Source organism: Pinus tabuliformis, chromosome J, assembly GCF_031772625.1.
Source record: "Pinus tabuliformis cultivar Carrire ecotype Pingquan chromosome J, CPIR1, whole genome shotgun sequence".
NCBI lineage: Eukaryota > Viridiplantae > Streptophyta > Pinopsida > Pinales > Pinaceae > Pinus > Pinus tabuliformis.
Window position 1 is genome coordinate 423,454,869 of NC_142295.1, and position 15,740 is coordinate 423,470,608.

General features: G+C 40.0%; 2 protein-coding genes across 3 annotated transcripts; both read left to right on the top strand.

The window, feature by feature from the left end:
- Nucleotides 1-458: 458 nt before the first annotated feature.
- Nucleotides 459-3,641, top strand: LOC149227623 (cyclin-dependent kinase inhibitor 3-like). 2 transcript variants are annotated; one of them, XM_089377842.1, is made up of 4 exons: nt 459-789; nt 922-1,854; nt 1,965-2,168; nt 3,181-3,641. In XM_089377842.1, the coding sequence occupies exons 2-4, from the start codon at nt 1,187-1,189 to the stop codon at nt 3,248-3,250; spliced, it is 942 nt and encodes a 313-aa protein (XP_089233968.1). In that variant the 5' UTR covers nt 459-789; nt 922-1,186; the 3' UTR covers nt 3,251-3,641. The 2 variants fall into 2 exon arrangements, with proteins under 2 accessions (XP_089233968.1, XP_089233969.1); XM_089377843.1 differs by having other exon boundaries at nt 459-783.
- A 3,870-nt stretch (nt 3,642-7,511) lies between these two features.
- Nucleotides 7,512-13,056, top strand: LOC149227624 (uncharacterized). Its single transcript, XM_089380554.1, has 3 exons — nt 7,512-8,403; nt 9,071-9,915; nt 10,024-13,056. The coding sequence occupies exons 1-3, from the start codon at nt 7,512-7,514 to the stop codon at nt 13,054-13,056; spliced, it is 4,770 nt and encodes a 1,589-aa protein (XP_089236680.1).
- Nucleotides 13,057-15,740: the final 2,684 nt, after the last annotated feature.

The window sequence follows — 15,740 nt, forward strand, 5'->3', positions numbered from 1 at the left end:
AATCATCACTAAGTTCACTTAGACTTCAACTGCCCGCAGTTGGCTGAACCACAGCTAAACCGACAGAGAATTACAGAGATTATTAAAGAGAAACCAGGGTTTGCAGATAATAGTACGGGTGCATTTGCATCCCAGACAGAAATGAGGGTTTGCATAATTTTATATAAGAAGAGTACAGATTTATTTTAATCCCAAATCTAATGGCGAGTGGCACTGGGGTGGAGCGCATGTGAGAGGAAGGGTATTCAATTTTTTTATTATAATTTTTCAGGCTGTTTTTGCCATTTAGATTTAGTTAAAAGTTTGTTAAAGATTAAAATTTCATTAAAAAGTACCCTCTGACCTTTAAATAGACCCGGAACTCCGAACATTTATAAAAAACCAAACTTTGCCTAAAACCCAATTCCAAAACAAATAAACCCAAATAAATTTTTTTAATAACCCTTATGAGAGGTGAGGTGTCACTTGTACCGAAGCAACTTTTCAGCGTTGTTGTCCGAGCGAACGAGGTATCCAATGCCTTATTGCTTGCTACCAGACAGACTCTTTGCTCTGCTTCTTCTTGCTCGGCAGTCTTTCTCGTTGGAAATTTTGAGTGACTGAGGGTTGTGGGTGCAGTTGTGTCAGCCAGGGGATTCATTCATCAGTACGCTCGTGCCTCCTGTTACATCCTCTCTCGCTCGCCTTTCTGCTTGTCTCCTTTTATAGATTCATGGTCTCTTCTCCTTGTCTGTTTTTTTCCATCCCATTTTTTTTCTTGCTCTCAGCGACCTTGCCCTCATGGTACAGGTGACTTCCTCCATCAACAATCCCGTAATTCCCAAATTTTGCGTCATTGCTGTACTTGGTCTTTCCCTATCTATGTATTCTCTGCTAATCCATTCAACAAACCTAATACTTTTTTGTGGTTGTCTGGTGCAGTATCCTGTTGTCGCAGAAGGTTGAAAGACCCCTAGCTTTTGATAGGGACAAGGTTATATGAAGTCGCTGTGTCTCCTGAAGGGCTTTTGGCGTCCAATGATTTTTCTGAACTGAACATCTTTTTGGGTACCTGCAGCTTTTTTTTGGGTTGCAGAGAGAAAAGATATAATATATACACGGGCGGGTATACAGACGTATACATATATATATCTCTTTGGGAACAATTATTGTGGTTCCAACCGTGGCTACCTCACGTGGTTCTAGGATGGGGAAATACATGAAAAAGGCCAAAGGAGCTGGGGAGGTTGCAGTCATGGAGGTTTCCCAGTCTAGCTCTCTTGGAGTTAGGACTAGAGCTAGGACTAGGACTCTTGCTCTACAGAAGAAAGAAAACACGGCTCCTCCTGTCAGCTCCAAGTCCTCTAAAATGTGCAGCGTTGGACACTTGCAGACAACATCATATATGGAGCTCCGCAGCAGAAGGCTTGAGAAAGTATCCGTGTCTCCCTGTTCTGCTCCCCAAATCGAGCAACACAGGAGTTTGAAAAACAGAGGCCTGCAGCTGCAGTGTAGTGATTCAGGAAGGGGAAATTTAAGGGAAGCAGAGCAATCAGCCTTTATGGTTGCAGAAGAGTCCAAGCCTAGCAGGTCTAGGCAGAGCAAGAGCGCTGGGAGTATGAGGAGTAGGAGAAGAGTACCCTCTACGGTTGGGTACTCAAGAACTAATTCAACTACATCTCTTTCTCAGGCACATTCCAGAGTGAAGACTAACAGGGCTGAGAAAGAGGAAGTCCGGGAAGAATTGGTTGAAACAGAAAATGTTGCACTTCAAAGTAGCAGCATGAGACATTTCAAAGCCTTTGAGGATGAGACTGTCATTCCTATGGAGGGCTCATTCGGAGAGAATGTCATTGATCAGGAGGGAAGGGACAGGTAGTGTGCTTATTTTAATTTTTTTAACTTTTGTTGAGTTTGTTGGTCCCAAATCTTATCTGTGAAATTGGGCTTAATGTTATATACGTTTTATTTTTTCCCCTTTGCAGAGGCATTAGAGAATGTACGCCTTCTAGTGCTATAGGGACTGGGGAGGCGTTGGAAGCCCCTGGTTCTACAACAAGGCCATATTGTCGCAGATCCCGCCGAAGAAGAATGCAAAACGAAGGTAGGAGGAGTGCTCCAACCTCACATGAAATGGAGGAATTCTTTGCTGGGGCAGAGCAACAGCAACAAAGGCTGTTCATAGAAAGGTATTAATGAAATTTCTTTCATTTGTGTGTTGTCATTTACATACATGGCAAGCAATTGTGAGATGGAGGTGGTTTGATTTCTCACCAAAAGCTTTGCCAGTGTAATATAAGCTGGCTTTGGGTGCAAGTTTCTGCTTGTGATAGCACTCGCTTCATTTAATTTCATTGATAACATTGTCAGTTGCTTCTGTGTTCATGTCTATTAGCCGTCTTTGGCTTAAAGATATTATCACGATGTTTGTAATACTATCTTACTCCATAGGCATATCTTTGTACACTACATCCCTTATAAAATGCTATCTTACTGTAGTGGAATATCAGATATCTCTTATGATAGGGTTTTTATTCCACATTAATATTCTCTTTCTGTTTAAACTTAATTTTATTTCATATATAATTTTTGTAACTTCTGCAATCATATTTCAGTGCATATTACTACTCTTCACATTCTTCTATTTCTTTCATTTATTTATGTGATGTTTATAACACACTGTGTCTATATATTCTTGTTGAGATTTTGTTCTACACTGATACTGCCCTCCTGACAATTTTTGGTTTATCTCTGCAGTGGCATATCCCTTATGACGGAATATTCTTTCTACATTAATACTCTCTTCACATTGACTTCTAAATTTCTGCATTGGCATATGCTTTATGATGGGATATTCTTTTCACATTAATACTTTCTTCTTCTATAATGCTGCCATTCCATATTAATACTCTTCTTTTCACATTTTTGTTTAGATTAATACTTTCCTCTTTTTTAGTTTTTTATTTCTTTCTTGTATTCCTTCTACTTTTTCTTATTCCTTATAATGAGTGTTTCATGTTGAGAAACTGAGAAACTAATTCTGCATTTGCATTTTTATATTTCTATAAACAGTCTGATTCCATATAATGGTTTGAAGATAATCTGTTACTTGCATTTCCTGTTGGTGTATTCCTCTCATCCTCTATCTTGTTTTTAAAGTTAACAATGTTGGATTTTTACAGCTTCCATTGTTTTGTTCAGGTACAATTATGATCCTGTCAATGACTTGCCCCTTTCTGGACGGTATGAGTGGGTCAGGTTGAGACCATGAGAGTAGCGTCATCTCTTCAGACTGGCTGGGCAAATCAGCTTACTTATTGTTGAAGTGACTTCCCTTCACATATCTTTTTTGGTCAAAATGAAAAATACAAAGGAAGAGGCATTTCCTGCACATCATTTATTAGTTCCAGTCAGTGCAGACTGTGAAGATTGTTACAGAAATGTAGCTGTATGATGTCAATGTATAATATGGGAGAGTTGGGCACTTTCAGTTTTGTACAGATTCTTACTGGGGTATTCTTCCTTTTAAACAGAATCCCCAAGCATCTGTCGAAAAAAATGATGCCCTGTTTTGTTCATGGATCACTTACTGCAATCAAGCTGCCTTGCCTCGTTTTCAATGAAACATTTTTAGACCTCAATGTCTTTTTCTACTTGTATTATTCTCCTGGGTTGGTTTACTGCTCTACTCCATTTGGTACAAGCTCACTCAGATTTCCTCGTAGCAGAAAGATGAGAGGAGATCAGGGAGTCATATACCTAGATGAAACTTGGGTTAAAAAAACCACTTCTCTCGTTAGTAAATATCATAATGCTCATTATGAAGATAGGGCGATGAAAGAAGCAAAAATGCATGTACATATGTTTTCAATGCTAAATGCATGTTTCATCAAATGTATGTTTGATCAAGAGCTTGATGAACACATTATTCATCAAATATCATGGAAGGAATCTTTCTGTTTCTTTGGAGCAACAAACCAATTGGATCACTTTTTGCAAAAAGCATTCTCCAAATTGAGCATTGATTTTAGCTTTCGAATAAACTGTACTAGTATTTATTTCATTGAACAGAAACAAACTGTGATGGAACTCATGGAATCAAGTTGCTTTCTGAAATTTAGATGGTATTTAAGTGTGTTTTGGAACTTGATTTACCTTCATTTTGAGATAACTGTGCCTGATTTTGTTAGACAAACAGATATTGAGAGTCCCCACATTTCTTTTCTTTATAATTGAAATTAAATTAGTAAACATGACTTAAAATGTGTGATTGGGATTTTTGTATTTTTTTATTATTAATTTGGTCAAAATGAATTTCAGTCTGCCTATAATTTCTGTGGTTAAAAATAATTTCAGTCTGCCCATTCAAGCAAAAAGAAGATAACTGATTTTATAAGCTGGTGATGATCTCCCTATTTCACTGGCTTTGAAAACTTTTGTGTGATGTCATAATAAATGTCAACTATAAATCTGACCGACTCTGGAAGTATGTGTCATGTCATAATAAATGTCAATCACAAAATCTCACCGAGAAATGAATCATATGATAATCTTTTAGTCGTCTACGGAGGCCGAGGCCGAGGAATTGACTGTGGAATTGGTTGGACGGTAGGTCAAAAGTGACCGGAATTTGAAAATTACAAAAATTGCAATTTTTGTAGAGGCTGTATTTGAATCATGTTTTTGATGGCGGAAATTTCCATAATTTCGGGGCCAAAAAAGGCATAATTGTTAGACTATGGCTTTAAAAATAGGTTTCCAATAATAAAAAAAAAGAGATCAAAATGCACTAAATCTGTTATTATTAAATAGATGGTTAGGGGTTGACTTTTTTTTCCTCAATCACCTGTAATGTTTAGATTAGTGATTTTTAAAAATAGGTTTCCAATAATAAAAAAAAGAGAGATCAAAATGCACTAAATCTGTTATTATTATAGATGGTTAGGGGTTAACTTTTTTTTCCTCAATCACCTATAATGTTTAGATTAGTGATTTTTGGTTAATTTTGGCAAAAATAATGTTTAGATTAGTGATTTTTGGTTAATTTTGGGAAAAAATGAAAAAGAAAGAAGTCCGTTAAAAATTAGGAAAATTATAATTTTAAATTATTAAATTTTTATAATTTAAATATTTCATAAGTTTTCCAAAATGCTGAATTTATTTATACACTTAACAAAAATATTTTGAATAACGAACCATTGAAAAGAAAAAAAAGGTTTTTGCTCTACAGGTTTTATGTAGTGTAATAAAAATCAATTTGAATAGTTATTGAAAATATATATCTTTCCATCAATAGATGATAGAAAATAAAATAAAATACCAACAACTCTCCAACATGGTTCCCCACCACCATTGTTGGTTCCCCTCCACCGCTGCTTATGATTACTTAAAAAGTTCAGAACTTTTTGATGGAAAAAGTTACAAGTACAGGAAGCGCCATCAAGCATGCATAAGATGAGTAACAGCACAGTCAAATCTTTATCCAGGGCCGCATCAGTGGATAAATTAAGGGGTCAGCCATTTTAAGATAGAAAATGAGAAAATATGTATCACAGCTGCTAACCAATAAAACATTTGAAGGGTAACGGATACATATGAGATTTAAAAAAAAATTATTCAAAGGCACATTAAACCCATTTTCAAAATTTCAAATTCAGTGAGTACTTATCAGTGAACAGCGACATATACCACCATGGAGCAAGGACATGCATATTCTTTTCCTAATTTGGTATATGCTGTGGAGAAGCTAACAAATAGCTAGCTTGCTTACACGTTACAAATGTATAAAGCTATATATGTTTGTAGTTGAATCACTGGTCTGCCAAAATTTAACTGGTCTGTCATATACAGCCCTTATTGGTAGGCTGATTATTTTCAGTCATAGAGAATTGCAGGGTAACAGGGTACCGCTTATTGGTAGGCTGGTTATTTTCAGCCCTGGAGAATTGCATGGTAGTATTGTAAGGATTCTATAATGTTGGAACTGACCAATAGTAATTTTTGCTATTGATCCTTGTCATGTTTACAGGGGTTAGATAGATAAATAAATAGGTAAATTTATTTATTTATTTAGTGTTTACAGCTAATTTTAATGTTGGATGGAAAAATGATCTTGTTACTAAAATGATTTAACTAGATTCTAGATAGTAATTTGAAACAAATATTTCTCCACCTTCCCATAAGATTAATTCCTCACAAAAAGTTATCATCCTCCACCATTACCATAAAATTAATAACCTAATAAAAACTAAACCCTAAACCAACTAAAATATTTATTTTATTTTAAATTCTTAATTCTTAAAAGGTTTTCAAAAAATTTAAATTTTAAATTTTAAATTATTATTATAATAATAAAATAAAGTAGAAAATGTATTAATGTTTCAATAAATGGAAAATTAATTATTTGTTTTTATAAATATGTCTGTTTTGGAATAAGTTCTTCAGAATTTTAATTTAACTATTAATAATTATTAGATGCACTGTAGGAATTTAATTTCCTTAGAATATTCTAGAATATTTTTAGTAATACTCATATAAGATTTATCTCAATAGTGAGAGGGACCGAGAATATAAAAACGGGCTCTGCAACCTCAGCAATGAAACCCTACTGACAGGGTTTTGCAGGCCGTTCTACGGCCCTGTAAACCCCCCCGCACCCGTACTCTCCCCCCATTTTTACTTTGGTCCTCGAGCCGGTTTCTGTTTTTCCCCGCGACCCGTGACTCCTTTTAACCTTATTACCTTTGCTCCCCCGTTTACTCCTTTTTACCTTAGTTATTTTCCTCCAGGCTACCTGCTCTCCTCGCATCGGAACGGAGCCTACCCACCTGATCGGCCGACAGCACTTTGAGGGAGTCGTTTTCATTGCTAACGGAGAGAGCGACCTGTAGCAAAGATCATCCACCTGCACAGGCTCAACGGTTTCCCCCCGCTGTCGGTGCTGACCCTAAGCGGTTACCAGGTTTCGAGGAGAGCACATTCGGGCGGTTACCTGTTTACCGAGGAGGGCACTTTGCAGCTGTCGACATGGACTCAGAGGAAGTGGATTATTCGGAGTCCCCGCTGGCGGAAAGCTCCATCTGGCGCTCCACGTTTACTTCATCCGGGGGTCTGCACAGTGGGAATATGTCTGCTAGTTTTGAGCATCTTTCTCCTCCTACTGACCCGTCTCTCCCCACCTCACTCTTCCCAGGCGAGCCCTCCTCCTGGAACTCCTTCGCGGTCCCCTCTCCGGCTTCTCTGGGTTTCCTGGCGGACTGTTTACAATCCTCCCCGAACGGCATAACCCCCCATCTGCCGGATTTACCCTCCCATACCCTTCTCCCCGTAATCCCTTCAGAGATCCCCTCTCATCCTGCGGCAAACCCTCCCCTCTCGGTATCAAACCCTCCCTCGGTCCCTCCCGCTCCCTCTGGCAGCTATCACGCGGTCCCTCCTCTCCCTGAAGCCATCCCCACCCCCGGGACTAACCCACTCCCCCCCCTCCTGTTCCCCCCCCTGCGGGCTCTCAGGCAACTGTCAACCCGGGCCGCATGTCCTCCCGCCCCGCCAAGAAGCAGCGCTGTTTTAAATCCACTGCGGAGGACGTTTTCCTGCGACTGGAAGAGGATATTCAGTGGGGGGACGCCATGGATCTGGCGGACTGCGTCCTTGTGGGTCGGATTAAAGGCAGACACACCTCGGCGGCAAAAATAAAGCAATGGGCGACTGAGATCTGGGGTCAATACCTCGCGGAGATTCCATCGGTCCAGACGTTTGTGCGAGGATGGTTCGCACTCAAATTTGCACGGGCGGACCACACGAGTTGGGTCCTTTCATCGTTTTGGCATTTTGAGAAAGCCCCGGTCCTTCTCAAGCGATGGACGCCCCTTTTCGACCCGGAGACGGAGCTATTAGGCATTGGACCAGTCTGGGTCAGACTACCGGGCTTGCCACTGCAGTACTGGTCTGAAGATATCTTCAAGAGAATTGGGAATGCGCTCGGCACTTTCATGGAATCCGATAAATCCTACATCTCGACGGGCGCGATGGCATATGCAAGAATCCTAGTGCATATGGATACCAGAGGGGGAGTGCCGGAAAATATCACCATACAATGGAAATCCACTTCAAGGAAGCAGAAGCTTGATTATGAGGGCATCCCCTATAGATGCAGAAGATGCCACCAGGTGGGTCATCTATATAAGGATTGCCCCCTCCTCCAGAAGACCCAGCAGACAGCTACAGGCCAGGACCTGCCCACCACAGAAGGACTGCCTGACCCCCCGGCAGCTATGGCACCAAGAACGGACCACATCATCACATCGGACACGGTGGAAGCGCCTCCAGCACCTCGTCGCAAGAAGCAAGTCTCAAACTCGACTCGGCCTCCATCTCCTCCTCTGACGCGCTCCAAAGCCGCAAAGGGAGCTGTCTTCTCCTCGGGTACGTCCTCTATATCGTCTGCCTCTGTTTCTCTATTTGCATCTATGAGTTTATCTACCACTGGCATGCCCCCCCCTATCAGGATCCCCCCTCCCTCATCCCCGTCTGCCCTTGACCTGGTAAAGGTTGCATGCCCTTCCCAACCCCCTTCGCTTTATGTATCCTGCCCCATCCCGAGGCCATCTGGCCTTCCCATCTCCTCCTCGCTTCCCTCTTTCCCCCACCCCTCCTTTCCTTCGCCCTCCCCTTCAGTAAACTCTTCTCCGAGATATCCCACCCGCTCGACCACTAAGCTGAAAGTCTCGGACTCCATTGGGATGTCGGTGGAGTCCCAAATCCTCTCGCCCAAGCAGGGGCGTGGTCGACCTTCCTCTATGTCAATAGCTCGGAAGCAAACGGAGGACGAGGTCCTCCTTGGCAGACAACAGACACTTCACAGGGCCCTTAGAGCGCAGGACACCCTCCCCCACACACCCTCCCCCACCCCCCTCCATGAAAATCTTGTCCTTCAACTGTAGAGGGTTGGCCAGCCCCGATAAAAAATCGGCCCTGAAGCGTCTCTTACTCACAAACCCTGTGGACATCATCTTCTTACAAGAAACCTTATGCAAAGCAGACTCTGCAACCTCCATACTTGGTTTATGGCTGCCTGGGTGGACTTTTACAGCCATCGATGTATCAGGCCGATCAGGAGGCATTGCTATTGGCTTTAAGAACAACTCCATTCATCTAAAGAACATCTGGGGTGGAGGGGGTTTTCTGGGGGCAGATATATATTCAAAAGACATGGAGGAAAATCTTAAAATTATAAATGTCTATGGACCCTGCCTAAACAGAGAGCTTTTCTGGCAAAAGCTCCTCGGCTCCCCGCTTCTCCAAGCTGAGAACATTATATTGGGTGGAGATTTAAATTTCTCAATAGGTTTCTCTGAATCATGGGGACATCTGGCACAAATCGACCCCCTCTCTGACTTCTTTGGGCAACTGCTAGAAGATCATCATTGGATTGATCTCCCTTCTGCAAAAATCCAATACACATGGAAGAACAACAGAACAGGGGACCAAAGCCTAGCAAGAAGGCTGGATCGTTTCATCATTAAGGAAGGACTTTGCAACCAACACCCTAGATCTAGACAATGGGTGGGAAGTGGTGGGATCTCGGACCATAGGCCCATATACCTGGAAATGGGAGCAAGACAACAGACCCAAAAAGCCCCTTTCAAATTTAATGCAACTTGGCTCCGGGATCCCACTTACATCAAACTGATAACGGACTTCTGGAAAGCACATCCGATTCCTGAAGATGTGGACCCAGCCACTGGCTTTGTCAGGAACCTCTCCGAAATCAAAGTGATTTCAAGAGAATGGGCAAAATCGAAGAGAAAACAGGATGATCAAACAATATCTCTGGCGGAACAAGCTATCGAGGTCCTTGAATCCCACTCAGATGGAACATTTTTATCCCCAGATCAGAAATCCATGTATGAAGACCTCATCAAAAGGAGGACTCAGGTTCTCAGAGACAGGGAGGACTCCTGGAGACTAAGAAGCAGAGCCATTTGGCTCAAGGAGGGGGATGAGAACACAAAATTTTTCCACCGTTTTGCAAATGGGCGGAAGGCGATCAACACTATCTGGGAGCTACAAGATGATCAAGGACATCCGGTTAGCAGTCCTGGAGAACTTGCTTATCTAGCCTCTTCGCACTTCAGAAACATATACAAGGCCCCGGGACAAGCAAGTCTGTTAGAAATCATGAGAGTGGCAGAACTATTCCCTAGATTCGTGGATGAGGAAGATGCAGAGGAGCTCACTAAAGATATTACATTGGAGGAATTGGAAGCCACCATCAAAGGCTTCCAAAAGGACAAGAGCCCGGGACCAGATGGCTGGACCATTGAGTTCTATTCAGCTTTTTTCGAGCTGCTAGGACAAGACATTCTCAAAGCTATCAATCACTGCAGCCAAAATGGATCTATCCCCTCGAGCATCAAAGCCACCTTCATTGCCCTCATCCCCAAATCTGATAAGCCAGTGTCTTTTAATGATTTTAGGCCTATCTCGCTCTGCAACTGCCTCTATAAGATATTGGCCAAAATCCTAGCAAACAGGATCAAGCCCATTCTCTCGGCCAATATTTCCTCTGAACAATTCGCTTTCCTCCACCGGCGTCAGATCCATGAAGCTATTGGTACTGCTCAAGAGCTTCTTCACTCTATGCAAAGCAAAAATCTGAAAGGAATGATCCTCAAGGTGGACCTCTCAAAAGCTTTCGATAGGGTAAATTTGCTATACATCAGAATGCTCCTCACCCATTTGGGTTTCCCCTTCCTCTTCATTAAAAGAATCATGAGCTGTATCTCTGATGTTCCGTTCAGCGTCCTCCTTAATGGCTCCCCCACCCCCTTCTTCACTGCCGAAAGAGGCCTCAGACAAGGCTGCCCACTATCCCCCCTCCTGTTTCTTCTCATTATGGAAGGGCTAAGCAGGTTGATTGCATCTGAACACAGAAGAGGACGAATAAAAGGGATTAAAATCACGGACAACTGCTCCCTTACACATCTACTGTTTGTGGATGATGTACTGATCTTTTTAAATGGAAGCATGGCTGACTCATCTGCGTTACAACATGTTTTTGATCTCTTCCAGAAAGCAACAGGGATGGTTATAAATGTACAAAAATCTACCATAACAGCGATTGGTTGCACTCCACAAGAAGTCATCTACACAAAAAATCGCTTCCCCTTTCATATTCACCCTATGGAGGAAGGGCTGAAGTATCTGGGGTTCAGGGTGAAACATGGAGGATACAGAATAGCTGATTGGATATGGTTAATCACTAAAGTGGAGAAAAGGATTAATGTCTGGTATAATAGATATCTCACAAGGGCAGGAAGACTCACTCTTATAAAAGCAGTGCTGGAAGCTACGCCGGTGTACTGGATGTCTCTGGCTTGGATACCAAGAGGGATCTTAACCAGGCTTCAAAAAATATGCTGCAGATTCTTATGGAAGGGGACTAAACAAGGAAATCTCTTCGCCTGGGTAAAATGGGACACCATAGCTAGACCTAAAAAATGGGGAGGCTGGGGAATAAAGAGATTAGATTTATTTGCAAATGCTCTGGCAGCAAAATTGGGATGGCAACTCCTCACATCACATAGTCTCTGGAAGAAAGTAGTTATGGAAAAATACATTGCCCCGGAAAGCATATATAGCTGGATTTGCAGGGATCATAGGGGAAGTGGAAGACATTCAATCATATGGAAAGCAGTCCTTAATTCTCTTCCCCTAATACGGGAGGGACTCACATGGAGAATTAAACAGGGAAACTCTGTCCGTATTGGTATTGATCCCTGGATTGGATGTGGAAACATGCATAGACTATCTGGGCAGCTCCTAACACATCTAAGGGATCAGGGTGCCACGCATATTGTTCACATTGCAGACCAAGAAAACTCCAGTTTTCTCCATCAGGCTTGGAGGACATCACAAGACCTTCACATTCCGGAACAATGGAGACAAGAATGGGAGTCATATACGGAGGCTCTCACACAAGCACACATCAGAATATCGGAGGAGGAGGACGAGATTGTCTGGGCTCTAGCTAAAAATGGTTCATACACCCCAAAGGAGGGATACCTGCAGCTCATGCAAACATTTCAGCCAGACAATACACAGCAATGGTGGAGAGCAATTTGGCATCTAAAAGCAGCCCCCAGAACGCGACTTCTCATGTGGGCTATACTATTCAACAAAATTCCTACTGGGGCAAACTTGAAAAAACGATCCTTCTATGGACCTTTCTGGTGCCATTTATGCAGAAGGAATGATGAAGATACTGAACACCTCTTCCTTTCCTGTCCGGTTGTCCAAGAACAATGGTCTATTCTCTCTTCACGCTCCCCCTCCCTCCATCAATGGCATGGCCTATCCATCTTCGAGGCCTGGAAAAACTGGCAGGAACAACACTCTGGGAAAGACAAGAATATCCCTCTCCTCATGTGCTGGTCCATCTGGATAGCAAGGAACCGTGCAATTTTTGACCAAAAACCTCCTCACTGGCCTGTCATTATTGCCCACATATTTGCAGACCTTGCTCTCATTCCTGATGATCCTCCACCAGCCCCCCCTCGGACCATAACCCCAGAACTCATAGATAAATCTATCCCCTGGGCTTACTTTGATGGCTCAGCCCAAGAGGAAGGCTGTGGGGGGGGAGCCCTCCTCTACTTGAGAGAAAAACACTATTTCATGCTCCAAATTCACCTGGGAAGAGGCACAAACAACTTTGCTGAGCTCACCACTGCAAAACACCTCATTTCTTTTGCACATGAGAAAGGCTGCACAAAACTACAATTGTTTGGAGATTCAAAGATTGTCTGCAATTGGCTCACCAGAAAATCATCTTGCACTGCTTTCTCTTTGAGACACATACTGGATGAGGCACTCAGACTAACAGATGCTTTTGAAAAATTTGACTGTCGCCATATATACAGGGAGCGCAACGCTCGGGCGGACTACCTATCCAAGCAAGCAGCGCAGAGGCAAGAAGCGGACTGGCTAATACAAGAAGATCTGGATGGAACCTTCTTTCAGCACTATCACAGACCCTTTGATGACTATCAGGCTCAAAGGGACGCTCATAACTGAAAGGGGTCCCAACATGCACAAAATGCTGTTTTTTTTCATGCTTTTATATATAAACTGTTATAATGATCAGTATCGACTATGGCGGACAATCATAGTTATTTTATTTTTTTGTTTTTTTGGGCAGCAATCTACAGCTGCACAGTAATGAAGTAACAATAGAAAACATATCCTGTATATGTTTCTTTTCTCTGCTGGTCTTTTGGATATATACCTCTCCGAACTCCCTGCGTGGATAAACAGTTTGGGGAGAGGAATGTTTTTATGTTCGTTTATCTGTTTCAGTTTTTTGGAACAATTAACAGTCTCTTTTAGAAGTTTTGAGAGGCATCCTGCCTCAGTATGGATATGCTCAGCATCTACAGAATGTAATTTCTTTTGACTTAATAGAAATTACGACTTTTTCTACGGGAAAAAAAGATTTATCTCAATAGTTATGTCATTTTTGCCTTTTTAATTAAATTGATTAATTAAAAAAAGGTCATACAAACAAGTGTCATATGAGATGAGTTATGGTGTTTTAGGCATGTGATATTGATAAATAGTGGTATTGATAAACTATTTTATAAACTCATGGTATAGAAAGAAAGCATATTTAAAGATTAATAATCTTTGTCATCAAGTAGAATTGAATCTTCATAATTAAGAACATTTTCAATGATTAATAATAATAAAATTATAATATAGTTAATTTTTATGATTTTTTAAAATCTTGGCAATATAAGATGTATCATGAAGTAAGTGTTTTTATACTTGTCATGGATTGAGTTGATTAGTCACTTAATTTATAAATTAGGGCAACCATATAATTAAATGACTGGTAAACACTCATAGGTATCAAACCATGACAAACATCAAAACACTTGCTTAAACACTTGTTTATCATACATCTCAAGTTGCTAAAATTTAAATAAAAAAGAACTAAATAACTTTATTATTATTATTATTAATTATTAGTATATAAATTAAACATTTATACATTAAAATAAAACATGTAGCAAGATTCTTCCATAGAAATTTACCGAGTTGTCTTTAGTGAGACAACTCCAATTCCGTCATTTTATCATGGAAATTATTAATCTCAAATAGGTTTTGTTACAATACCATGAGTCAATATCATGGCTTACCAATACCACATGTCCTAAAAACCATAAATCATTTCAAGTGACACATGTTCATATGACCTTTTTTAAATTAATCAATTCAATTAAAAAGACAAAAGATGCATAACTACTTTAGAGATAAAATTCAATCTTTGATTTGTGTACGCTATTAAGAATATCTTAGAATATTTCATAGAATTAAATCTATACCATCCACCTAATAATTATTGATAATTAAATTAAAATTTTAGAAACCCTAATCCAAAAAAGACACACACACCATACTAAAATTAAATATTAATTTATGATGTTCTTTCCTTTTAATAGTAATTGAACTACTTAATCCATGTATGCAACCAATTTCATATATATATATATAATTTTTCAAATAATGTTGCCTAGGACTGGGTGTTTCCCGCCCTTGATATGATACCAACTCACACAAAAGGGGGTTGCAACTCCCACTATACTAGCTCATTGCATATGCTCTTGTCACTTCACTGATCATGGCATGAAGTCAGTACAAGGTTAAACATCATTCGGTACAAGGTTAAACATCATTTGAATATTGCAAGCCACACAGAGAGGTACAAGAGGACTCAACATGAGACCTCAAGCTAACCATTCTAGTTAGGAGATCAGCGTATATCTCTTTCTCATTGGATGAGGGTAATGACCAACCAACACAAATTTCAACATGAGACCTCAAGCTAACCATTCTAGCTAGGAGATCAACAGACATCTCTTTCTCCTCAGATAAGAGTAATGACCAACCAACACGAATTCCTAGAGATTCTACTGATTTTTTACTTGAAGCGCTAGCATTCTTTTTTGTCTTCATATTAATATATGTCAAAGTTTGGCACACACAACCTATTTTTATAAATTTATATTTACAGTATACTCTAGTTAAATGAAGTCTTAACAACTTTTGATAATTTTAAGGCTTTAGATTTATGTTACTAGTGGTTTCCGTTCATGTAATTTAATAGCAATATTTTTTAATATATATAATCTTTATTTAAAATAATACCCAATATTAACTTAAAAAAAATAAAAATAAAAACTAAAACAAACTTACTTACCTCAAATAACTATAAACTTACTTCAAATAACTAATGGCTTCAACCTGCAAAAATTTAATTATTAATGAATAACATTTCAATGAAATAACTCGAATATTAAATAGTGTAACTCCTATTTCTTTTAACAAAGATGAAGAAGGGTTTGCACTAACTAATTGCTTCAACTTGCAAAAAAATAATTTTTAATGAATAACATTTCTATGAAATAACTTGAATATTAAATAGTGTAACTCCTATTCCTTTTAACAAAGAGGAAGAAGGGTTTGCAAAGCATGTTAGCACGTGATTTAATGAGGATGCTATCAATCATATTAGCACATCATTCAATGGGTATGCTATCATATTAATATTGGAGTTTGTTTTGAAGTAATATTTCTTAAATTTCCTTTTTCTTCACAATGATAATGTTTATAGGATATGTGTGTGAGGGATGACAAAGAAAATTGATTAATTTGAAATAATGGTAGGTATGGGTTGGGGGACAATTTATAATTTAAGG